The following is a 27,606-nucleotide window of genomic DNA, read 5'->3' as shown; positions in this document are numbered from 1 at the left end:
AAAAGAGAGACAAAAGAATAGGGACGGGACCTGCACCAGTGGGAGGGAGCTGTGAAGGAGGAAAGGTTTCCACACAGTGGGAAGACCCTTCGTGGGTGGAGACTGCGGGTGGTGGAGGGGGGAAGCTTTGGAGCCACGGAGGAGAGCACAGCAAGTGGTGCGGAGGGCAAAGCGGAGAGATTCCCACACAGAGGATCGGTGCTCACCAGCACTCACCAGCTCGAGAGGCTTGTCTGCTCACCCACCAGGGCAAGTGGGGGCTGCGAGCTGAGGCTTCAGCTTCACTGGATCCCAGGGAGAAGACTGGGGTTGGCTGCGTGAACACAGCCTGAAGGGGGCTAGTGTGCCAGAGCTAGCTGGGAGGGAGTCTAGGGAAACGTCTGGAGCTGCTGAAGAGGCAAGAGACTTTTTCTTGCCTCTTTGTTTCCTGCTGCGCGAGGAGACAGGATTAAGAGCGCCGCTTATAAGAGCTCCAGAGATGGGCGTGAGCCATGGCTGTCAGTGCAGATCCCAGAGACGGGCATGAGACACTAAGGCTGCGGCTGCTGCAGCAGCCACCAAGAAGCCTGTGTTCAAGCACATGTCATTCTCCACACCTACCTTCCCAGGAGCCTGTGCAGCCCGCCACTGCCAGGGTCCCGTCATCCAGGCACAACTTCCCGGGGAGAACACACAGCACACCTCAGGCTGGTGCAACGTCACACTGGCCTCTGCTGCTGCAGGCTTGCCCTGCATTCCATACTCCTCCCTCCACCTGGCCTGAGTGAGTCAGAGCCCCCAATCAGCTGCTCCTTTAACCCCGTCCTGTCTGAGTGAAGAACAGACGCCCTCAGGCGGCCTACATGCATAGGCGGGTCCAAATCCAAAGCTGAACTCCAGGAGCTGTGTGAACAAAGAAGAGAAAGGGAAATTTCTCCCAGCAGCCTCAGGAACAGTGGATTAAATCTCCACAGTCAACTTGATGTACCCTGCATCTGTGGAATACCTGAATAGACAACAAATCATCCCAAATTGAGGAGGTGGACTTTGGGAGCAACAATATATATATATTTTTTTCCCTTTTCCTCTTTTTGTGAGTGTGTATGTGTGTGCTTCTGCGTGTTATTTTGTCTGTATAGCTTTGCTTTTAACATTTGTCTTAGGGTTCTGCTGTCCTTTTTTCTTTTAAATATAGTTTTTAGTGCTTATTATCATTGGTGGATTTGTTTTTTCGTAAGGTTGCTCTCTTCTTTCTTTTTTATTGAAATTTTTTAATAATTATTCTTTAATAACTTTAAATTATTTTATTTATTTTTTTTTCTTTCATTATTTATTTTTTTCTCCCTTTTATTCTGAGCCATGTGGATGACAGGCTCTTGGTGCTCCAGCCAGGCGTCAGGGCTGTGCCTCTGAGGTGGGAGAGCCAGGTTCAGGACATTGGTCCACAAGAGACCTCCCAGCTCCATGTAATATCAAACAGCGAAAATCTCTCAGAGATCTCCATCTCAATTCCAACACCCAGCTCCACTCAATGACCAGCAAGTTACAGTGCTGGACACACTATGCCAAACAACTAGCAAGACAGGAACACAACCCCACCCATTAGCAGAGAGGCTGCCTAAAATCGTATTAAGGTCACAGACAACCTAAAAACACCACCAGATGTGGACTTGCCCACCAGAAAGACAAGATGCAGCCTCATCCATCAGAACACAGGCATTAGTCCTCTCCACCAGGAAGCCTACACAACCCACGGAACCAACCTTAGCCACTGGGGGAGACACCAAAAACAATGGGAACTACGAACCTGCAGCCTACGAAAAGGAGACCCCAAATAGGGCAAGTTTAGCAAAATGAGAAGACAGAGAAACACACAGCAGATGAAGGAGCAAGGTAAAAACCCACCAGACCTAACAAATGAAGAGGAAATAGGCAGTCTGCCGTAAAAGAATTCAGAATAACGATAGTAAAGGTGATGCAAAATCTTGGAAATAGATTGGAGAAAATACAAGAAACGTTTAACAAGGACATAGAAGAACTAAAGAGCAAACAAACAATGATGAACAACACAATAAATATAATATAAAATTCTCTAGAAGGGATCAATAGCAGAATAACTGAGGCAAAAGAACAGATAAGTGACCTGGAAGATAAAATAGTGGAAATAACTACAGCAGAGCAGAATAAAGAAAAAAGAATGAAAAGAATTGAGGACAGTCTCAGAGACCTCTGGGACAACATTAAACGCACCAACATTCGAATGATGCGGGTCCCAGAAGAAGAAGAAAAAAAGAAAGGGACTGAGAAAATATTCCAAGAGATTATAGTTGAAAATTTTCCTAATATGGGAAAGGAAATAGTTAATCCAGTCCAGAAAGCATTCAGATCAATTGAATTCGAAATGAAAAAGGAGAAGTAACAACTAATACTGCAGAAATACAAAGGATCATGAGCGATTACAAGCAACTATATACCAATAAAATGGACAACCTGGAAGAAATGGACAAATTCGTAGAAATGCACAACCTTCTGAGACTGAACCAGGAAGAAATAGAAAATATGAACAGGCTAGTCACAAGCACTGAAATTGAAACTGTAATTAAAAATCTTCCAACAAACAAAAGCCCAGGACCAGATGGCTTCACAGGCGAATTCTATCAAACATTTAGAGAAGAGCTAACACGTATCCTTCTCAAACTCTTCCAAAATATAGCAGAGGGAGGAACACTGCCAAACACATTCTACGAGGCCACCATCACCATGATACCAAAACCAGACAATGATTTCACAAAGAAAGAAAACTACAGGCCAATATCACTGATGAATAGAGATGCAAAAATCCTCAACAAAATACTAGGAAACAGAATCCAACAGCACATTAGAAGGATCATACACCATGATCAAGTGGGGTTTATCCCAGGAATGCAAGGACTCTTCAACATATGCAAATCAATCAGTGTGATACACCATATTAACAAATTGAAGGAGAAAAACCATATGATCATCTCAATAGATGCAGAGAAAGCTTTCGACAGAATTCAACACCCATTTATGATAAAAACTCTCCAGAATATAGGCATAGAGGGAACTTACCTCAACATAATAAAGGCTGTATTATGACAAACCCACAGCCAACATCGTCCTCAATGGTGAAAAACTGAAACCATTTCCAATAAGATCAGGAACAAGACATGGTTACCCACTCTCACCACTACTATTTAACATAATTTTGGAAATTTTGGCCACAGCAATCAGAGAAGAAAAAGAAATAAAAGGAATCCAAATCAGAAAAGAAGTAAAGTTGTCACTGTTTGCAGATGACATATGCTATACATAGAGAATCCTGAAGAAGCTACCAGAAAACTACTAGAGCTGGTCAGTGAATTTGGTAAAGTTGCAGGATACAAAATTAATGCACAGAAATCTCTTGCACTTCTATATACTAATGATGAAAAATCTGAAAGTGAAGTTAAGAAAACTCTCCCATTTACCATTGCAACAAAAGGAATAAAATACCTAGGAATAAAGCTACCTAAGGAGACAAAACACCTGTATGCAAAAAATTTTAAGACACTAATGAAAGAAATTAAAGATGATACAAATAGATGGAGAGATATACCATGTTCTTGGATTGGAAGAATCAACATTGTGAAAATGACTCTACTACCCAAAGCAATCTACAGATTCTATGCAATCCCTATCAAACTACCAATGGGATTTTTCACAGAACTAGAACAAAAAATTTCACAATCTGCATTAAAACACAAAAGATCCCAAATAGCCAAAACAATCTTGAGAAGGAAAAATGGAGCTGGAGGAATCAGGCTCCCTGACTTCAGAATATATTATAAAGCTACAGTCGAGACAGTATGGTACTGACACAAAAACAAATATAGATCACTGGAACAGGATAGAAAGCCCAGAAATAAACCCACACACATACGGTCCCGCTATGTTTGATAAAGGAGGCAAGAATATACAATGGAGAAAAGACAGCCTCTTCAATAAGTGGTGCTGGGAAAACTGGACAGCTACGTGTAAAAGAATGAAATTAGAGCAGTCCCTAACACCATACATAAAAATAAACTCAAAATGGATTAAAGACCTAAATGTAAGGCCAGACACTATCAAACTCTTAGAGGAAAACATAGGCAGAACACTCTGTGACATAAATCACAGCAAGATCCTTTTTGACCCACCTCCTAGAGAATTGAAAATAAAAACAAAAATAAACAAATGGGACCTAATGAAATTTTAAAGCTTTTGCACAACAAAGGAAAACATAAACAAGACCAAACGACAACCCTCAGAATGGGAGAAAATATTTGTAAATGCAGCAACTGACAAAGGATTAATCTCCAAAATTTACAAGCAGTTCATGCAGCTCAATATCAAAAACACAAACAACCCAATCCAAAAATGGGCAGAAGACCTGAATAGACATTTCTCCAAAGAAGACATACAGATTGCCAGCAAACACATGAAAGAATGCTCACCATCATTAATCATTAGAGAAATGCAAATCAGAACTGCAATGAGATATAATCTCACACCGGTCAGAATGGCCATCATCAAAAAATCTACAAACAAAAAATGCTGGAGATGGTGTGGAGAAAAGGGAACACTTTTACGCTGTTGGTGGGAATGTAAATTGATACAGCCACTATGGAGAGCAGTATGGAGGTTCCTTAAAAAACTAACAGTAGAACTACCGTACGACCCAGTACTGGTCATATACCCTGAGAAAACCATAATTCAAAAAGAGTCATGTACCAAAATGTTCATTGCAGCTGTATTCACAATAGCCAGGACATGGAAGCCACCTAAGTGTCCATCAAGGGATGGATGGATAAAGTTGATGTTGCACATATATGCAATGGAATATTACTCAGCCATAAAAGGAAACGAAATTGAGTTATTTCTAGTGAAATGGATGGACCTGGAGTCTGTCATACAGAGTGAAGTAAGTCAGTAAGAGAAAAAGAAGTACTGTATGCTAACACATATATGGAATCTAAGAAAAAAAAAGAAAAGAAAAAAAGAAGGTCCTGAAGAACCTAAGGGCAAGATGCGAATAAAGACACAGACCTACTAGAGAATGGACTTGAGGATATGGGGAGGTAGAAGGGTTAGCTGTGACAAAGCGAGAGAGTGGCATGGATATATACACACTACCAAATGTAAAATAGATAGCTAGTGTGAAGCAGCCGCATAGCACAGGGAGATCAGCTCGGTGCTTTGTGACCACCTAGAGGGGTGGGATAAGGAGGGTGGGAGGGAGGGAGACGCAAGAGGGAAGAGATATGGGAACATATGTATATGTATAACTGGTTCACTTTGTTATAAGGCAGAAACTAACGCAATTTTAAAGCAATTATACTCCAATAAAGATGTTTTTTTAAAAAAGAGATGCAGACATACTGGAGAATGGACTTGAGGATGCGGGGAGGGGGAAGGATAAGCTGGGACAAAGTGAGAGAGTGGCATGGACATATATGTACTACCGAATGTAAAATAGATAGCTAGTGGGAGGCAGCCACATAGTACATGGAGATCAGCTCGATGCTTTGTGACCACCTAGAGGGGTGGGAGGGAGGGAGATGCAAGAGGGAAGAGATATGAAGATACATGTATATGTATAACTGATTCACTTTGTTATAAACAGATACTAACACACCATTGTAAAGCAATTGTACTCCCATAAAGATGTTAAAAAATTTAAAAATTTAAAAAACAAAAAGGTTTTTTTCGTCTGTGTTTCATTTTGGAATGTTTTGTATTGCTGTGACTTGAAGTTCATTTATTTTTGTTTTTCAGTGTCTGAACTTCTGTTAATCCCATCTGCTATAAGCTGAATATTTGTGTCTCCCGACCCCAAATTCATACACTGAAATTCTCAGTGCAAGGTGATGGTATTAGGAGGTGGGGTCTTTGGAGGTGATTACATCCTGGGGGCAGAGTCCTGATGATTGGCATTAGTGCCTTTATATAGGATGCCTGAGAGAGAGCTCCCTCACCCCTTTTGTCATTTAATATTCCAGTGAGAAAGGAGACATTTATGAGGAAGTGGGCTCTTACCAGATACTGAATATGCTGGTGCTATGATTTTGGACCTCCCAGCCTCCAGAACTGTGAGAAATAGATGTTTGTTGTTTATAAGACACCCAGTTTATGCTATTTTTGTTATAGCAGCCCAAATGGACTGACACCATCTCATATAGTTTTCACATCAGATTTTGCAATTTTTATTTGTGGAAGTTTGATTTGGATCATTTTTATGTCTTCCGTGTCTCTGATTAGCTTTTTGAGCATAAGAAATATAATTTTACTCACTCTTTTAATGTCCTTCTCTGCTAATTCTTGTATATGTGTCACTTCTGGGTCAGTTTCCGTTGGTTATCTCCCCAGTATGGATCATGTTTTCCTGCCTCTTCCCAGGCCTCATCGTCTTTCATTGGATGTCAGGTGTTGTGAATTTTACATTGTTGGGTGCTAGATATTTCTGTAATAGTATAAATCTTGTTGAGCTTTATTACAGGAAGCAGGCAAGTTATAGGCGTACCTCAGAGATATTGTAAGTTAGTTCCAGACCACCACAATAAAGCAAGTATCACAATAACGTGAGTCACACGAATTTTTTGTTTTCCTAGTGCATATGAAAGTACGTTTATAATGTAGTCTATTAAGTGTGTAATAGCATTATGTCTAGAAAACAATATCAGTACCTTAATAAAAATACTTTATTGCTAAAAAATGCTAACCATTGTCTGAGCATTCAGCAAATCATAATAATCTTTTTGCTGGTGGAGGGTCCTGCCTCGATTTTGATGGCTACGGACTGATCAGGGAGGTTGTTGCTGAAGGTTTGGGTGGCTGTGGCATTTTCTTAAAATAAGATGAGAAAGAAGTTTGTCCCATCAATTAAATCTTCCTTTTACGGACGATTTGTCTTTAGCATACAATGCTATTTTGATAGCATTTTACCCACAGTAAAACTTCTTTCAAATTTGGAGTCAATCCTCTCAAACCCTACTTCTGCTTTATCAACTAAGTTTAATATTCTAAATCTTTTGTTGTCATTTCAACAGTCTTCACAGCATCTTCACCAGCAGTAGATTGCATCTCCAGAAACAACTTTCTTTGCTCATCTATAGGAAGCAACTCTTCATTCATTAAAGTTTTTTGCTTTACAATAGTGTGTTAGTTTCTGCTTTATAACAAAGTGAATCAGTTATACATATACACATGTTCCCATATCTCTTCCCTCTTGCGTCTCCCTGCCTCCCACCCTCCCTATCCCACCCCTCGAGGTGGTCACAAAGCACCGAGCTGATCTCCCTGTGCTATGCGGCTGCTTCCCACTAGCTATCTACCTTACATTTGGTAGTGTATATATGTCCATGCCTCTCTCTCGCTTTGTCACAGCTTACCCTTCCCCCTCTCCATATCCTCAAGTCCATTTTCTAGTAGGTTTGTGTCTTTATTCCTGTCTTACCCCTAGGTTCTTCACATTCATTAAACTTTTATCATGAGATTGCAGCAGTTCAGTTCCATCTTTAGGTACTGCTTCCAATTCTAGTTTTCTTGCTCTTTCTACCACATCTGCAGTTACTTCCTCCACTGAAGTCTTGAACCCCTCAAAGTCATCCATGTGGGTTGAAGTCAGCTCCTTCCAAACTGCTATTAATGTTGATATTTTGACCTTTCCCCATGAATCACAAATGTTTATAATGGCACCTAGAATGGCGAATCCTTTCCAGAAGATTTTCTGTTTACTTTGCCTGGATCCATCAGAGGAATCACTATCATGGCAGCTATAGTGTTACGAAATATATTTGTTAAATAATAAAACTCAAAATTTAAAAATTCCTCCTTGATCCATAGGCTGCAGAATGGATGTTGTGGTAGCAAGCATGAAAACATTAGTTTTATTGTACATCTCCATCAGAGTTCTTGGGTGACCAAGTGCATTGTCAAAATAATATTTTGAAAGGAATCTTTTTTCCTGAGCAGTAGTCCTCAACAGTGGGCTTAAAATATTCAGTAGACCCTGTCATGCAGGCTTTGTTGTTCCATTTACAGAGCACAGAATAGTAGATTTAGCATAATTCTTAAGGGCCCTAGGATTTTAGGAGCGGTTAATGAGCATTGGCTTCAACTGAAGGTCACCAGCTACATTAGTCTCTAACAAGAGAGTTACCCTGGCCTTGGAAGCTTTGAAGCCAAGCATTGACTTCTCTCTAGCTATGAAAGTCCTAGATGGCATCCTCTTCCATTAGAAGGCAGTTTTGCCTACAGTGAAAATCTGTTGTTTAATGTAGCTACCTTCATTGATTATCTTAGCTAGATATGGTGGATAACTTGCTGTAGCTGTTACATTAGCACTTGCTGCTTCACCTTGTACTTTTATGTTAAGGAGTCAGCTTCTTTCCTTAAACCTCATGAACTAATCTCGGCTAGCTTTAAACTTTTGTTCTGTAGCTTCCTCACCTCTCTCAACCTTCATACAATTGAAGAGAGATAGGACCTTGCTCTGGATTAGGCTTTGGCTTAAGGGAATGTTTTGGCTGGTTTGGTCTTCTTTCCAGACCACTAAAACTTTCTGTATCGGTAATAAGACTGTTTCACTATCTTATCATTCATGTGTTCACTGGAGTTGCACTTCTCATTTCCTTCAAGACTTTTTCCTTTGCATTCAGAACTTGGCTAACTGGTACAAGAGGCCTAGCTTTCAGCTTATCTTGGCTTTCAGCATGCCTTCCTCACTAAGCTTAATTATTTCTAGCTTTTGATTTAAAGTGAGAGGCATACGACTCTTCATGTGAACACTTAGAGGCCTTTGTAGGGTTATTAATTGGTTAATTTCAATACTGTTGGGTCTCAGGGACTAGGGAGGCCTGAGGAGAGGGAGAGAGATGGGGGGCTGCCCAGTTGGTGGAGCAGTCAGAATACAGACAACGTTTAAGTTCGCCATCTTGTATGGACACAGTTCATGGCATCCCAGAACAATTACAATAGTAACATCAAAAATCACTGAGCACAGATTACCATAACAAATATAATAATATAAAATTTGAAATATTGCAAGAATGACCAAAATGTGACACAGAAACACAAAGTGAGTAAATGCTATCAGAAAAATGGCACTGATAGAGTTGCTTGATGCAGGATTAACACAAAATGTAAAAACACAGTATCTCGGGGCTTCCCTGGTGGCGCAGTGGTTGAGAGTCCGCCTGCCGATGCAGGGGACACGGGTTCGTGCCCCGGTCTGGGGAGATCCCACATGCTGCGAAGCGGCTGGGCCCGTGAGCCATGGCCGCTGAGCCTGCGCGTCCGGAGCCTGTGCTCCGCAATGGGAGAGGCCACAACAGTGAGAGGCCCGCAAAACGCAAAAAAAAAAAAAAAAAAAAACAAAAAAAAAACACAGTATCTGTGTTTGTAAAAAACACAGTATCTGTGTTTAGTATGTATGTATGTGTGTATGTATGTAAAAATCACAGTATCTGTGAAGTGCAATAAAGTGAAGTGCAATAAAATGAGGTATTCCTGTACTTGGAAACAGTTTGATCCTGCAGTTAGTAGTACTCCTAACTCTTGCTTGGTATGAAACATTTCCCCATGTGCTTTGTAATTTGGGGTTGTTAGTTTATCTTTAGTGTTAATCTTTTAGAATCCTTTACAACCTGGATTGAGGACATGGCCATATATCTATTTTTTTTTTTTGATGTGGACCATTTTTAAAGTCTTTATTGAATTTGTTACAATATTGTTTCTGTTTTATGTTTTGGTTTTTTGGCCCCGAGGCATGTGGGATCTTAGCTCCCCAACAAGGGATTGAACCCACACCCCCTGCGTTGGAAGGCGAAGTCTTAACCACTGGACCACCAGGGAAGTCCATGGCCCTACATCTATTTGCCTTAGCCAGATGTCTGAGAGATATCACTCTTTTGGCTACTTCTATTTTGATTTTTCAGCTTTACACATGAGTAGTATAAATTTTTTAAAATAAAATTTATTTATTTATTTTGGGCTGTTTTGGGTCTTCGTTGTTGCACGCGGGCTTTCTCTAGTTGCGGCAAGCAGGGACTACTATTTGTTGTGGTGCACAGGCTTCTCATTGTAGTGGCTTCTCTTGCTGTGGAGCACGGGCTCTAGGCACACGGGCTCTAGGCACGCGGGCTTCAGTAGCTGTGGCACACGGGCTCCATAGTTGCGGCTCGTGGGCTCTAGAGCACAGGCTTAGTAGTTGTGGCACACGAGCTTAGCTGCTTCGCGGCATGTGGGATCCTCCCAGACCAAGGCTCAAACCTGTGTCCCCAGCATTGGCAGGCGGATTCTTAACCATTGCGCCACCAGGGAAATCCGAGTAGTATAAATTTGAACTCCATATCTATGTGAAGGTAGAGCCTCTTAAAAAATCCTCCAGACTCCCCTCCCCCCGCATGCGCCAATCATCCAGACAAACATTTCTTTTTGGCCTCATTCAGAGATTTGGCACAAGACAGACAAACTTCCAATACCATTAGATAAAAGAGAAAAAAAACCCCAGGATACTCACCATTCCCATACAGTCCACTTCTCCATGTTTTGATGACTCACTACAATCTTTCTGCTTTTGTTTACTTTTCAGAGTCCTCAGGTTGTTGCTTTGTAGATCTTGTTCAGGGCTTTTAGTTGTAATTAGTGGAGGATATAGACTATAGTTGTCATGCTCCATCTTGGCTGGAACTGGAACAGATAGTAATATTTTTAAAAATTAGTTTTTGAGGAGAAATTAAAATTTGGTAGCCTTATGTTATTCCACAAAGTTGTTTTTGAAAATTATCAGTACAGTGAAATTGGAAAAGTCTTGGTTGCTTAGGTAAGACACCAAAAGCACAAGAGAAAAAGGAAAATTAGATGATGTCGGGCTTCATTAAAGTTAAAATTTTTTGGGACTTCCCTGGTGGCACAGTGGTTAAGAATATGCCTGCCAATGCAGGGGACATGGGTTTGAGCCCCTGTCTGGGAAGATCCCACATGCCACAAAGCAACTAAGCCCATGCACCACGACTACTGAGCCTGTGCTCTAGAGCCTGCAAGCCACAACTACTGAGCCCGTGTGCCACAACTACTGAAGCCCATACGCCTAGAGCCTGTGCTCCGCAACAAGAGAAGCCACTGCAGTGAGAAGCCCGTGCACCACAACGAAGAGTAGCCCCCGCTTGCCGCAACTAGAGAAAGCCTGCGCGCAGCAACGAAGACCCAACACAGCCATAAATAAATAAATAAATAAATAAATACATACATACATACATACATACATAAATTTTGCTTCAAATGAAACCATCAGGAAAGTAAAAACACAACCCATGGGAGAAAATAATTGCAAATTATGTATAAGTGTCTGGTATCCAGGATATATTTTTATAAAAATCTCTTACTACTCATTAGTAAGAAGACAACCCAATTAAAAATGAGCAAAGGATTTGAATAGGTATTTCTCCAAAGAAGGTATACCATAGGCCAATAAGAACATGGAAAGATGCTCAATATCACTAATTATCAGGGAAATGCAAATCAGAAGCACAATGAGGGACCACTTCACACTCACTAAAAATGACTATATTTTTTTAAATGGACAAAAACAATTATTGGTGTGAATGTGGAATAATTAAAACATTTATACACTGCTGGTGGAAATGGTACAACCACTTTGGAAGACAGTTTGGCAGTTCCTCTAAAAGTTAAACATAGAGATACCATATGACCCAGCACTTCCACTCCTAGGTGTATACTCAAGAGAACTGAAAACATGTGTCCACATAAATACTCGTGCATGAATGTTTATAGCACCACTATTTACAACAGCCAAAATATGGAAACAGCCCATATGTCCATCAATTGATGAACAGATAAAATGTGGTATATCCACACTAAAGAATATTATTTGGCCATAAAAATGAATGTAGTGCTGATACATGGTACAACATTAATGAACCCTGAAAACATTATGTCAATTGAAGAAAACCAGCCACAAAAGAACACATATTATATCATTCCATTTACATGAAATGTCCCAAATAGGCAAATATATAGATACAGAAAGTAGAATAGTGTTTGCCTGGGTGTTGGGGTGAGGTGGCACTGGAGGGAATAGAGAATGACTATTAAAGGGTACAAGGTTTCTTTTTGTGGTGATGAAACTGTTCTAAAACTGATAAACAACTTTGTGTATATAGTAAAACCCATTGAGTTGTGTACTTTATTTTTTAAAAAATCTTTATTTATTTTTGGCTGCATCGCTGTTGTTTTTTAAATCAACTCTTGAGTGCACGTCTTTATTTTGTTTTGATTTTAATTGGAGTGTTCTTTTTTTTTTAGAGACAATTTTTTAGAGCAGTTTAAGTTCACAGCAAAATTAAGCAGAAGGTACAGAGATTTCCCATACACATCCTGCTCCTACTCGTGCACAGCCTTCCTAGCTATCAAAGTCCCCACCAAAGTAGTGCGTTTGTTACTACTGATGAGCCTGCATTGACACGTCATTATCACCTAAAGTCCACTGTTTACATTAGAGTTCACTCTTAGTGTTGTATGTTCTAAGGGTTTGGAAAAATGTGTAATGGCATGTATCCATTTATACTTATCATACAGAGTAGTTTCACTGCCCTAGAACTCCTCTGTGCTCCACCTATTCATCCCTCCCTTTCCCCTAACCCTTGCCAACCACTGATCTTTTTACTGACTCTGTAGTTTTGCCTTTTCCACAGTGTCATATAATTGGAATCCTATAGTATGTAGCCTTTTCAGATTGGCTTCTTTCAGTTAGTGATATGCATTTAAGATTCCTCCATGTCTTTTCATAGCTTGATAGCTCATTTCTTTGTAACTGAACAATATTCCATTGTCTGAATGTTCCACAGTTTATTTATCTATTCACCTACTCAAGGATGTTTTGGTTGCTTCCAAGTTTTGGCGATTATGAATAAAATACCATCAGCTGTTTTCCTTTTTCTTTCATTTTTGTGAAAATGTCTGCCAAATACCCATGTTGGAATAACTGAGGTTTGTCTAAAAATGGTATTCCGTGACAAATATGGCTTGTTCAGCTTGCAGTTCAAATAATCACACAAGTGTTTTTTTCCTGGAAACAGCTACCACGGTACTTCAACATGCAGGAAAAATGCTTTATGCATACTTCTCATTTCATCATATTGGATATTAAAAAGACATGAACTGGTACAGCCACTTTGGAAGACAGTTTGGCAATTTCTTACAAAACTAAACATACTTTTACTATATAGTCCAGTAATTGCACTCCATGCTATTTGCCCAAAGAAGTTGAAAACTTATGTACACACAAAACCTACACATGGTTGTTTATAGCAGCTTTATTCATAATTGCATCGGATCTTAGTTGCGGCATGCAGGATCTTTCATTGCAGCATGCTGGCTCTTTGTTGCAGTATGCGGGCTTCTCTCTAGTTATGGTGTGCGGGCTCAGTAGTTGCGGCACGCGGGCTCTCTAGTTGTGGCGCGCGGGCTCCAGAGCACATGGGCTCTGTAGTTGTAGCACGAGGGCCTAGATGCCCTGCAGCATGTGGGATCTTAGTTCCCCAGCCAGGGATCGAACCCATGTCCCCTACATTGGAAGGCAGATTCTAAACCACTGGACCACCAGCAAAGTCCCAAGTTGTATACTTTATTATTTTTATTTATTTAAATGTCATGGGTATTTTAAAAATTTATTTATTTAGGGCTGTGTTGGGTCTTCGTTGCTGGGTGCGGGCTTTTCTCTAGTTGCAGTGAGCGGGGGCCACTCTTAATTGCGGTGCGTGGGCCTCTCATTGCAGTGACTTCTTTTGTTGCAGAGCACAGGTTCTAGGTGCACGGGCTTCAGTAGTTATGGCTCGCTGGCTTAGTTGCTCCACAGCATGTGGGATCTTCCCAGACCAGGGCTCAAACCCGTGTCTCCTGCATTGGCAGGTGGATTCTTAACCACTGTGCCATCAGGGAAGTCCTCTGAGTTGTGTACTTTAAATGGGTGAATTGTATATGTTTATTATAGCTCATTAAAGCTGTTACCCCCCAAAAAAGTCTTGCAACAGATTTTTTTTTACCTAAAATGATATTTGTAGCCTGAAAAATGGGTAAGATTTCTGAAGGAGAGAATGTAGGAAAAGGAGTAGTTTTATAGAAGCTGAGCCTTAGGAAAGCCTCACAGTAAGGGGCTAGGAAGATAAGAAGAACACCTTAAAGTAGGTAAAATACCCAGTAGATTGGCAAAAACTTAGAAGTCGGATAATTCCAGGTGTTGACAAGGATGTGGAACACTGGGAATTCTCATCCACAGCTGATGTTAGTGTAAAGTGGTATACCACTTTGGAATTGCAAGCATGAGTCCTCCTGCTTTGTTCTATTTCAAGATTATTTCAGCATCCCTTGCACTTTCATGTGAATTTTGGGGTCAGCCTGTCAATTTCTACAAAGAAACCAGCTGGAAATTTGATTGCATTGAATCTGTAGATCAATTGGGGGATTATTGCTATCTGAACAATATTAAGTTTTCCAATCAGGAATATGGGATGTATTTTTATTTATTTAGGTCTTTAATTTCTTTCAATAATGTTTTGTAGTTTTCAGTATAGAAGTCTTGCCCTTATTTTTAAAATTTATTCCTATGTATTTTATTCTTTTTGATGCTATTATAAATGGAATTATTTTCTTAACTTCATTTTTGGATTGTTCATTGCTAATATGTGGAATATGTCTTGAGCCCAAGAGATATTCCAACATGCCCGTTAGGAAAGGTGGTAATGCAATAAGTTATAATGCAATCTTAGTTTATTCTTTGGACTGATATTATCTTTATTTGCAAATGCTTTTAATACCAGTAGTTACTTTTTCCCTAACTTTCCATTCTTTAGGCATCTCACCCATGAAACGTAGTAATTTTTTGCAGAGCTTGGAGCTAATGAGTACAGTGTTCATGTAGAGGTTAATTGACATTGTAGAGGGAAAAATTCTATTCTGTGAACCTAGACTGCACTTTTTTTTTTTTTTTTTTTACATTTTTTTTTTTTTTTTTTTTTTTTTTTTTTTTTAATGCGTTACGCGGGCCTCTCACTGTTGTGGCCTCTCCCGTTGCGGAGGACAGGCTCCGGACGCGCAGGCCCAGCGGCCATGGCTCACGGTCCCAGCCGCTCCGCGGCATGTGGGATCCTCCCAGACCGGGGCACGAACCCGTGCCCCCTGCATCGGCAGGCGGACTCTCAACCACTGCGCCACCAGGGAAGCCCTAGACTGCACTTTTAATCGTAGACTGCTGTGTAAAGATGTACACTGTCAGGCAAAAGTGGAAGCAGGTCCAACTAGCAAGGACTTGGAAAAACCATTTAGAGTACATTGTTATTAATAGTAAGTATGATAGGCGTATCCTATAGGAAAGACAATATGTTTTCTATTTCATTCAGCCATTGTTTGCAAAGGACCTTCGTTGTTATTAAAGTCTCAAAAGAAAACAAACCTAATTGATGTTTGGGGTTTTGCTTACCAAGACAAGGTCTTAACATTCTCACAGTTTAAGTATTGGCCTTGCCATTAAATGCTTGCCACTCAACAGAAATGTTTACATGTTCTTTTCCTTTTACTATTTCATTTAGATTGAATAAAATACCAGAAAATATCCTCAGGAATAGACTGGATGTTATGATTTGATTTTTTTATAATTTTGATTTACTTTGGTCATGATACATCTTGCTGTGGTTGACTAAAACAGGCAATTACTTGAAAATTGTCTTTTATATTTCACAGTGTTAATATCATTGTGATTTCTTTGTTTAAAATAGGAACATTTAACTCCAGGTGGGCTTTCCTTAAAGATGAAAATCCTCTTGAAGTATGAAACAGCTAAAGAAGAATTTCTTGGAGGTAAATTACATCTCTGTGTGTGAAGAGTACACAATTTTGAAATATTAACACCAATTTATTGAATGTAAGATCTTTTGTAGTATACTAGCATAGGTATAATTTGATGGTGACTGAGAAGGAAATTGAGCACATAAGATTGTCAGTCAGGAAGAAAAGGAGAAGGAAGAAAGAATAGTAGCAAATTTAACAAGTAGTAAAAAAGAGCTGAATAAAAGCTATCAGTTTTCCTTTAGTCTAGCAGAAAATTGCAGCTGCCCAACCTGCCCACCATGAAGAAAGATAGCCTATTGATAGAAAAAGCCTTTGTAATGCTGTGCCATTTATAATTACTTGTATAAATATTGCTATTTGTTTTTCAAAATTCTCAAGGGACTAGAATGTGCACATCACAACATAAACATCCTGATACACAGCTGTGGGTCATTTGGCAAGTGACAACTTTTCTGTGCTTCAGTTTCTTCATCTTTGAAAGAAATGTAATATTAATGTCTACCTCACTGTGTTGTTTTGAGAATCCTATGAGGAAAAGTATGTAAAGCATTTAGTTCCATGCCTGGTACATAGTTAGTGTGCAATAAATATTACCTATTATTGTAGTTATTATTATTGTTATTACTACTATATAGATGAATTAAGTGAGGCATAATATCTCTATGCACACTGGCCCCTTAACAGTATTTCAATTATGTTTAGTCATAAAAATAATTTACTCTAAATTTTTTAATGTATACATGCTTTATATTTTTTACTGCATAAAAATTTAATTGCATTATAGAGCTGCATTATTTTTACTATATAAAATTATATGTTAGTATAATAACTGATTATCTAGTAAACAATAAGAATTTATAATAAGTAGGGCAGTAATCAGATTTGGAAGTTGCTCTAAATTTAGTGCCAGTTTAGTACTGCTGAAACTTTCTGTGACTTCTAGAATATTAGCCAATCACTAAGAGACCTCAGAAGCTGAAATATATAGAGGATTCTGCATGTCTAGGTAACAGTATCAGCTCAGATATACACAGGTTGAAATTTATTAGGAGCCAGAAAGACAACTCCTCTTTTTTTTCAGTACAGGAATAAACAAACCAACAAACCAATTAAAGGAATAGTCTTACTCAAGCTAATATAATATGGGAAGATCAGAGAGATTATTGGAGTCACCTAGTTTGAAGTTGATTAATTTTGGACTAGAATTCCCCGTTACAGTTTTTTTTATCAAAATGTAGAAAAGAAACAGAGTTTAAAATGAAATTATTCTTTATTTCCAGATTGTTTTTACTTAACTCAGTCTAGATGCTCTTGATCGAGTTGCAACATCAGATTACAAACTAGGAAACTTCATGAATTTAAGTTTTCTATAGTTTAAAATAATAATCTTTCACTTTGTATTAAAAGTATATATGGGGACTTCCCTGGTGGTGCAGTGGTTAAGAATCTGCCTGCCAATGCAGAGGACACGAGTTCGAGCCCTGGTCTGGGAAGATCCCACATGCCCTGAAGCAACTAAGCCCGTGTGCCACAACTACTGAGCCTGTGCTCTAGAGCCCGTGAGCCACAGCTGTTGAGCTCACAAGCCAGAGCTACTGAAACCCGCGCCTAGAGCCCGTGATCCACAACAAGAGAAGCCACTGCAATGAGAAGTCCACACATCACAATGAAGAGTAGCCCCCACTTGCTGCAACTAGAGAAAGCCCACACGCAGCAACAAAGACCCAATGCAGCCAAAAATTAATTAATTTAAAAAAAAGTATATATGAAACTTGTATTTTTATAATCTCTTCATTTCTTTGCTAATGAAAATACTTCAAGAATGGTCAACCTGGGCTTCCCTGGTGGCACAGTGGTTAAGAATCCACCTGCCAGGGCTTCCCTGGTGGCGTAGTGGTTGAGAGTCCACCTGCCGATGCAGGGGACACGGGTTCGTGCCCTGGTCCAGGAAGATCCCACATGCCGCAGCGCGGCTGGGCCCGTGAGCCATGGCCACTGAGCCTGCACGTCCGGAAGCCTGTGCTCCGCAACGGGAGAGGCCACAACAGTGAGAGGCCCGCGTATTGCAAAAAAAAAAAAAAAGAAAGAAAAAGAATCCACCTGCCAGCGCAGGGGACACGGATTCGAGCCCTGGTCCGGGAAGATCCCACATGCCGTGGAGTAACTAAGCCCGTGTGCCACAACTACTGAGCCTGCGCTCTAGAGCCTGTGAGCCACAACTACTGAAGCCCTCACGCCTAGAGCTCGTGATCTGCAACAAGAGAGGCCACCGCAATGGGAAGTCTGTGCACCCACTCGCCACAACTAGAGAAAGCCTATGCACAACAATAAAGACCCAACATAGCCAGAAATAAATAAATACATATATTTATTTTAAAAAAAAGAATGGTCAACCTAAGTGGTGTTTTTCATTAGAACTTCACTGGTATTTTTTATAGTAGGAAAAGTAGAAATTTAAAAATATATATAATTTTTTTATTGTGAAAAGGTATAACATACCCATTAAGGAAGTTTCTGGAAAATACTAAAAATAACCATTGTCCACCATCCATTGGAATATCAACTCCTTGGTAGCAGAGATTTTTGTGTGTTTTGTCCACTGCTGGATTCCCAGCACCAAGCACAGTTCCTGGCACAGAGAATACACTCATCAGTTATTTTTTGAATAATCTAAACACAATCACTTTTAGAAATTTGATGATTTATTTTCAGTATTTTTCTATATTAATTTGCTTGTTTTACAGAATTGTGCCTATATAGTACAGACAGCCTTTGTTTTCCAGTTTCGTTTTTTTACTAATCTTATAACCATTTTTCATATTGGTGCATATTCATTTTTTAAATGAAAAACAGTTTTATTTCATACTTAAGAATTTTAATGGTTGCATAGTAATTTATCACTACCCTACAGTGGACGCTCAGTATATGTCCTTTTTATTGTTATAATTTATATTGCTTTTAATATCCTTTTCATTACATTTCCCCACATTTATTTCAGATGAATTTTCAGAAGTACAATTTCTGAAGTAAAGGGAATAATAATAATAGCAACTTTCATTTACTGAATGCTTACTAAGTGCTAGGTCCTTTGCTATGTAATTTACATACATTATCTCATGTAACTCTTTCATCAGCCCTGAGAGATTGGTGATTTGTTCTCCACTTTACAGATGACAAAACTGAGGTGCAGAAAAACTAAGTAACTTGCCTATGGCCATGAAAGTGGAAAGTGGTTTCAAATATGGATCTGTCTGACTTCAGAGCCCAAGTTTTTATCCACTGTGTTCTTAGCAGATAGTAGTCAAATTGCTTTTCAAAAAGTTACTTTGCCTGTTTTACTGCACTCTCTCTAGCATTGGATATTATTGCTATATAAAAAGACTTTGGTAAATTGTTAGGCAAGACATGGTATATGGCAAACATTTAGAAAGTAGATTTTGAACAGAGGAAAATTACTGAAAATAGCTAAGGTTCCTAAAAAGTGAAACTAATTTGATTATTTCCTTTGTTCTATTTGTTAGCTATCATGGAAATACTACATTGTGACATGTCTTTAGACTTCTGTCTGAGCATTGCTAAACTGCTGATGTATCATGAAAGGTATAGAAGAAATGATTTTTTCTTTAAAGACTAACATTTTTCTAAGGTTTCCATTAACATATATTGAATTATATCTGTCTATATCTATATATCTACCTCCCTCCATCCATATTCACAGAGCACAATATTTCCCATTGTGCTAATCAAATTAGAAGATGGAACTGCTTGCTTAAATGATTTAAACAATCCGTAGTCAAGTCAATTTTAAAATTTATATTAAAATTTTTTAAAATAAAATGCGAAAGGAGTAAGAGGGTTTTATAAAACAGGAGTTGACTAGGTTAACTTGTAGGCCAGTGGCATGTGGAACAGGAAGGCATGTGCAAGTGTAGTTCTGCAAATGATATACCTCTCTGGCTCTTCATGGGATCATTAATGTCAAAAGGGACCTTAATGTATTTGCAGACCTCTTAGTGGTTTTCAGACTTCAGTGTTCATCACAGTTACTGGGGAATCACTTGAAAAGATGCTCAACATCGTTAGCCATCAGGGAAATGCAAATCAATACCACAATGAGAAACTGCTTCACACTACTAGGATGGCTGTAATCAAAACGATAGATAATAACAGAAATTGACAAGGATGTGGAAAAATTATAACCCTCATACACTGCTGGGGGGAATGTGAAATGGTGCAGCCACTTTGGAAACAGCCTGTTAGTTCCTCAGTAAGTTAAATAGAGTTACCATATGACCCAGCAGTTCCACTCCTAAGTTAAACAGGAAACGTGTCCGTACAAACACGTGTATATGAATGTTCATAACAGCATTATTTTTAATCAAATGTGGAAACAACCAAAATGTCTGTCAACTGATGAAAAGATAAACAAAATGTAGTATACTCATTTGGCAATAAAAAGAAACAGAGTACTGATACATGTTATAACGTGGATGAACCTTAAAAACATGGTAAGTGAAAGAAGCCAGTCACAAAGACCACATATTGTATCATTCCATTTTTATGATATTTCCAGAACAGGCACATTTATAGAAGCAGATAGTAGATTTGTGGTTGCCTAGGGCTTTGAGAATTGGGGGGATACGTGGAGCAACTACTAATGGGCATGGGGGTCTCTCTTTGGCATAATGAAAATGTTCTGAAATTGTATGATGGTTGCACAACTCTGGGAATATACTAAAAACGATTGAATCATACACTTTAAATGGATGAATTGTATGGTATGTGAATTATACCTCAATAAAGCTTATTAAAAAATAATCACTAGTGAATGTGGTAAAAGCAGAGAGATCAGGCCCTACCTTACTCCAACAAGCCCAGACCTCTGTATTCTATATTAGTCCTCCAGGTGGTTCTGAGAACCACTGTTTTGTTTAATTTTTAAAATTGAAGTATAGTTAATTTACCATATTATATTAGTGTCAGGTGTACAACATAGTGATTCAATATTTTTATAGATTATACTCCATTTAAAGTTATTATAAAATACTGACTATATTCTCTGTGGTGTACAATATATCCTTGTAGCTTATTTATTTCATACATAGTAGTTCGTGCCTCTTAATCCCCTACCCGTTTGCCACTACCCCCTTCCCTTTCCTCATTGGTAACCACTACTCTTTTCTATATGTGTGAGTCTATTTCTGTTTTGTTACATTTGTTCATTTTAGTTTTTAGATTCCACATGTAAGTGATAACATACAGTATTTGTCTTTCTATGTCTGACCTATTTCACTAAGCATAATACCCTCTAAGTCCATCTATGTTGTTGCAATGGCAAGATTTCATTCTTTTTTATGGCTGAGTAACATTCCATTTTATATATATACCACATCTTCTTTATCCATTTATCTGTTGATGGGTTGCTTTTGTATCTTGGCAGTTGTAAATAATGCTGCTGTGAACATTGGGGTGCATGTATCTTTTCGAATTAGTGTTTTTGTTTGTTTTGAATATATACCCAGGAGTGGAATTGCTGGATCATATGGTAGTTCTATTTTTAGTTTTTTGAGGAACCTCCATACTGTTTTTCACAGTGGCTGCACCAATTTACATTCCCACCAACAGTGCAAGAGGGCTCCCTTTTCTCTACATCCTCACCAAAATTTGTTATTTGTGGTCTTTTTGATCATAGCCATTCTGACGTGTGTGAGGTGACATCTCAGTGTGGTTTTGATTTGCATTTCTCTAATGATTAGTGATGTTGAGCATATTTCATGTGCCTGTTGGCCATCTGTATATCTTCTTTGGAAAAATGTTTGTTCAGGTCCTCTGCCCTTTTTTTAATCAGGTTGTTTGTTTTCTTGATATTGAGTTGTATGAGCTGTTGATGTATTTTGCATCTTAACTCCTGTTGGTCATATCATTTGCAAATATTTTCTCCTGTTCAGTAGGTTATCTTTTCATTTTGTTGATGGTTTCCTTTGCTGTGCAAGAGCTTTTACTTAATTAGGCCCCATTTGTTTATTTTTGCTTCTGTTTCCTTTGCCTTAGGAGACAAATCCAAAAAAATAACTGCTACTATTTATGTCAAAGAGTGTTCTGCCTATATTTTCTTCTAGGAGTTTTATAATTTCCAGTCTTAACGTTTAGGTCTTTAATCCATGTTGAATTTATTTTTGTATATTGTCTGAGAAAATGTTCTAATTCCATTCTTTTACATGTAAGCTAGCCAGTTTTCCCAGCACCAGTTGTTGAAGAGACTGTCTTTTCTCTGTTGTATATTTTTGCCTCCTTTGTTGTAGATTAATTGACCATAGGTGCGTGGGTTTATTTCTGGGCTGTCTATTCTGTTGCATTGATCTGTGTTTGTGCCAGTACCATACTGTTTTGATTACTGTAGCTTTGTAGTATAGCCTGAAGTCAAGGAGTGTGATACCTCCAACTTTATTCTTTTTTCTCAAGATGGTTTTGACTGTTTGCAGTCTTTTGTGGTTCCATATAAATTTTAGGATTTTTTGTTCCAGTTCTGTGAAAAATGTCACGGGTATTTTGATAGGGATTGCATTAAATCTGTAGATTGCTTTGGGCAGTATGGGCATTTTAACAATGCTCCTAGTGTTCTTATCACTTTAGGAAATTATAAGGGCTGTAGAGGCTCAGTTCTGAGAATCGGGGGCAGAGACCAACATTTATTTTCTGTTATCTCATACATACTTAATAAGCTGTTAAGTTTCAACCTGATTGTTACAGCTTATTCTTTTTCAGTTCTGATTTTTGTGAATTTTGATTCTGTCACACAGTATATTAACTACTCCTCCCAGTTTATGTCATCCTCAGATTTGGTAGGCATGCCCACCTGTCTTCATTTAATTCGGATTAGCACACTTTTTCTTAAAGGACAAGATAGTATATATTTTAGATTTGCGGGCCACAGAGTTTCTGTCACAACTCCTCAACTCTGCCATTATAGTGCAAAAGCAGCCATAGACAATATATAAACAAATGTGGGTGGCTGTGTCCCAATAAAACTCTTTCCCAGTTTCTTTTATTGTGGTAAAATACACATAACTTACTATACTAATCATAAAGTGTACACTTCATTGGTAACGGGTACATTCATATTCTGCAAACATCACCACAGTCCATCTCCAGAACTCTTTTCATCTTGCAAAGCTGAAACTCTTTACCCATTAAACAATAAATTCTCTGTTCCCCACTTCTCCCAGTCCTTGGCAACCACCATTCTACTTTTCATCTCTATGAATTTGACTACTCTAGGTATGTTATTTAAGTGGAATCATGCAGTATTTGTCTTTTTGTGACTGACTCATTTCACTTAACATAATGTCCTCAAGTTTCACCCATGTTGTAGCATGTGTCAGAATTTTGTTCCATTTTAAGGCTTAAGAATATTCCATTGTGTGTATATACCACATTTTGCTTATCCATTTATTTACAGATGGAAGATAAAACTTCCATGTTTTAGCTATTATGACTAATGCTGCTGTGAATGTAGATGTAAAAATATTTCTTTGAGAACATGCTTTTGATTCTTTTGGTTATATGCCCAGAAGTGGAACTGCTGGATAATGTAATTCTATTTTTAATTTTTTGAGGAACTGTCATACTGTTTTCACAGTGGATGTACCATTTTGCATTCCCACCAGCAGTACACTAGAGTTCTAATTTCTCTACATTCTCATCAACTTTTTAAAAAAAATATATTAGTAGCCATCCTAATGAGTGTGAGGTGGTATCATGTAGTTTTGATTTGCATTTCCTTAATGACTAGTCATGTTGACCATCTTTTCATGTCATTTTCGGCCATTTGTATATCTTCTTTGGAGAAATGTCTGTTTTAGTCCTCTGCCTGTTTTTTAATCAAGTCGTTTGGTGTTTAATGTTGAGTTTTAGGAGTTCTCTATGTATTCTGGATATCAGTCCCTTATCATATAAATCATTTGCAAATATTTTCTTCCATTCTTTGGGTTGCCTTTTTACTCTATTGATAGTGCCTTCTGATACAAAATACTTAAAATTTTTCATAAAATCCAATTTGTGGGTTTTTTTTTTGTTTGTTTCCTGTTCTTTTGTTGTCATATCTAAGAAATCATTAACAAATCCAATGACATGAAGATTTTCCCCTTTGTTTTCTTCTAGGAGTTTTATAGTTTTAGGTCTTAACATTTAGGTCGTGGATCTATTTTGAGTTAATTTTTGTACATGGTGTAAAGTAAGGGTCCAACTTCATTCTTTTGCATGTGATACTGGTTTTTTCAGTATCATTTGTTGAGAAGACTGTCTTTTCCCCATTGAATGGTCTTGGCACTCTTGTCAAAAATCATTTGAATATGTATGTGAGTTTATTTCTGTGTATTCTGTTCTCTTCCATTTCTTTTTTTTTTAACTGTTATTTTGTAGTAAGTTTTGAAATCAGTTAATACGAGTTCTCCAGCTTTGTTCTTTTTCAGAATCATTTTGATTCTTCAGAGTTCCTTGAGATTGCATATGAATTTTAGGGTGAATTGTTCTATTTCTTCAAAAAAATCATTGGGATTTTGATATGGGCTTCATTTAATCTGTAGATCACTTTGGATAGTATTGGCGTCTTAACAATACTGTCTTCCAATTCATGAACGTGGAATTTCTTTCCATTTATTTATGTGTCCTCTAATTTTGTTTAGAAATGTCTTGCAGATTTTATCATACAAGTCCTTCACTTCCTTGGTTAAGTTAATGCTTAAGTATTTTTTATGCTATTGTATATGAGATTGTTTTCTTAATTTTCTTTTCAGATTGTTTGTCTGTATATAGAAATGCAACTGATTTTTGCATGTTGACTTTGTGTCCTGCTACTTCGTTGAATTCACTTAGTAGTTTTAATAGGTTTTTTTGTGGAATCTTTAGGGTTTTTTACATATAAGATCATAATCATCTATGAACAAAGATAATTTTACTTCCCTTCCAATTTGAATGGATGGCTTTTATTTCTTTTCCTTGCTTAATTTCTCTGGCTATGATGTCCAATACTATGTTGAACAAAAGTGGCTAAAGCAGGCCTCCTTGCCTTGTTCCTGATTTTAGAGGAAAGTTTCAGCCTTTCACTGTTGAGTATGATGTTCACTGTGGGTTTTTCCAACATGGCTTTTTAAAAAAAATTTATTTCCTTCCTTCCTTCCTTCCTTCCTTCCTCCCTCCCTCCCTCCCTCCCTCCCTCCCTCCCTCCCTCCCTCCCTTCCTCCCTTTCTCTCTCTTTCTTTCTTGGCTGCATTGGGTCTTAGTTGTGGCATGCAGGATCTGCTTTGAGGCACGCGAGATCCTTTTGTTGCGGCACATGGGCACTTTGTTGTGGCGTGCAGGGCTTCTCTCTAGTTGTGGGGTGCGGGTTTTTCTGTCTCTAGTGCGGGCTCCAGAGCTCATGGGCTCTGCAGTTTGTGGCACGCGGGCTCTCTCGTTGAGGTGTGCGAGCTCAGTAGTTGTGGCACGTGGGCTTAGTTGCGCTGTGGCACGTGGGATCTTAGTTCACTGACCAGGGGTTGAACCCGTGTTCCCTGCATTGGAAGGCGGATTCTTCACCACTGGACCACCAGGAAATTTCCACATATGGCTTTTATTATGTTGAGTTAGTTTCCTACCCTTAGCTTGTTGTGTGTGTTTATTATGAAAGGGTGTTGAATTTTTCAGATGATTCTTCTGCATTTGTTGAGATGATCATGTGATTTTTATCTTTCATCCTGTTAATGTGGTATATAACATTTACTGATTTTTGTATTTTGAACCATCTTTACATCCCAGGAATAAGTCCCACTTGGTCATGGTGTATGATCTTTTTAATATGCTGTTGAATTTGGTTTGGTGGTACTTTGTTGAGGATTTTTACACTATATTCATCAGTGATATTGGCCTGTTGTTTTCTTTTCTCATAGTGTCTTTTTCTGTTTTTGTATCAGGGTAATGCTGGCATCATAAAATAAGTATGGAAGTGTTCCCTCCTCTTCAATTTTTTGGAAGAGTTTGAGAAGAATTGCCATTAATTTTTCTTTAAATATTTGGTAGAATTTATGAGTGAAGCCATCAGATCCTGGGCTTTTCTATGTTAGAAGGTTTTTGATTACTGCTTCAATCTCTTTACTAGTTATACGTCTGTCAGGTTTTCTATTTCTTCATGATTCAGGCTTGGTACATTTCTAGGAATTGATGCATTTATTTCTTCTAGGTTATCTAATTTATTAGTGTATAAGTTTTAGTAGTGGTCTTTTATAATCCTTTTGATTTCTGTGGCATCAGTCCTAATGTCTCCTCTTTCATCTCTGATTTTATTTATTTGAGTCTTCTTGCTTTTTTTCTTAGTTAACGATCTAGCTAAAGGTTTGTCAGTTTTATCATTTAAAAAAACCAACTCTTAGTTTCATTGAGTATTTTATTATTTTGTTCTGGCCTCTATTTCATTTATTTCTGCTCTAATTTTATTATTTCCTCCCTTCTGCTAGCTTTTGGTTTAGTTCTTCTCCTCATTCCCTAAGTTCTAAAGTTAGGTGGTTGACTTGAGACTTTTCTTGTTTTAATGTAAGCTTTTATAGTTATAAATTTCTCCCATAGCGCTGCTTTTTCTGTGTCCCATAAGTCTTAGTATGTTGTGTTTTCATTTTTATTCTTCCCTAAGTATTTTCTAATCTCCCTTGTGATTTCTTCTTTGATTCATTGGTTGCTTAAGGCTTGTTTAATTTCTACAGTTCTGAATTTTCCAGACTTCAAGACTGAGAAACTTATCCCCCCAATACTACATTCAAAAGGAATTTATCACATAAGAGTGAGTTTGCAAATCAGTGGACCTATGACCTGGGTATGACCACAGATGTGTTGCATAGGGATGCATTAATTGCCAGCATTTAACAATTTCACATAAAAATTTGGATTTTTGAGTTCTCTTGAAAAACTTGAAAAAAATCTGGAAACACTTGGTTAATATTGCCACTAAGCAATAATCAGTTGGAACCAAGTGGCAGTTGTTACCTTCAGACGTGGGACATGTATTCTCCAGTTTGACATAGTCCCCACAATGCCTTATTTTCTCCCATATCCTGTGTGTCAGGTTGTCATTTATCATCTTCTTTGTGTCATTATTCTTATAGCAGATATAAGAGGAAAATAAATGTCCATGGCATCCACATCTCTATCAAAAGTGAGGGAATGAAAGCTAGACTGAAAGGAAATTAAAAAATATTCCTGTGTTTAATATGCAAAGAAGTGTGTTGGTATCAAATGAGTACAACTTAATAGTTCATTATGAAATGAAATAAAGTAGAAACGGTGGCTAGTATACACAAAAGCAATGTAATGAAAACTTATCAAATTCAATAACAGGACTGAAATTTCAACCAGGTTTATTTTGGAAAGTTAATAAAATAAGCTATCCTGTTGTAAAATGCAGTTATATAGTTTTATATTAAGGAAAACAATTGCCCAGGCATTAAACCCTTTTAAAGATGACAAGTTTACAAAAGTGCGTCTACTGAGTGAGTCATAAAATGTATTCTTAAGTTTCAGGTGTAAATCTAACCAGAAATGCTGTTGTTTGGCATGTTGAAGGTATGACTGATAATTTATTAGACAGGTTGCTTTAAAAGAGTTATTTGTGGTATTTCTGTTGCATGGACATATGTAATACTGCACAGTAAAGCGTATTTACTTGTGGTGTCAATGAAAATTTTGATAAGACAG

The 27,606-nt window shown here is 38.1% G+C and overlaps 1 protein-coding gene across 4 annotated transcripts in view; it reads left to right on the top strand.

Annotated features, from left to right (window-relative positions):
* The window catches only part of TEX11 (testis expressed 11), a 385,828-nt gene that overhangs the window by 184,488 nt on the left and 173,734 nt on the right, over window positions 1-27,606 (top strand). For all 4 annotated transcript variants that reach the window (XM_032620813.1, XM_032620814.1, XM_032620810.1 and 1 more), the window contains exons 12-13: window positions 15,813-15,894; window positions 19,407-19,485. In XM_032620813.1, coding sequence (XP_032476704.1) covers window positions 15,813-15,894; window positions 19,407-19,485 — 161 coding nt within the window. The remainder of the gene's footprint in view (window positions 1-15,812; window positions 15,895-19,406; window positions 19,486-27,606) is intronic.

This window comes from Phocoena sinus, chromosome X (assembly GCF_008692025.1).
Source record: "Phocoena sinus isolate mPhoSin1 chromosome X, mPhoSin1.pri, whole genome shotgun sequence".
NCBI lineage: Eukaryota > Metazoa > Chordata > Mammalia > Artiodactyla > Phocoenidae > Phocoena > Phocoena sinus.
This window is presented reverse-complemented; position numbering and strand designations above follow the sequence as displayed.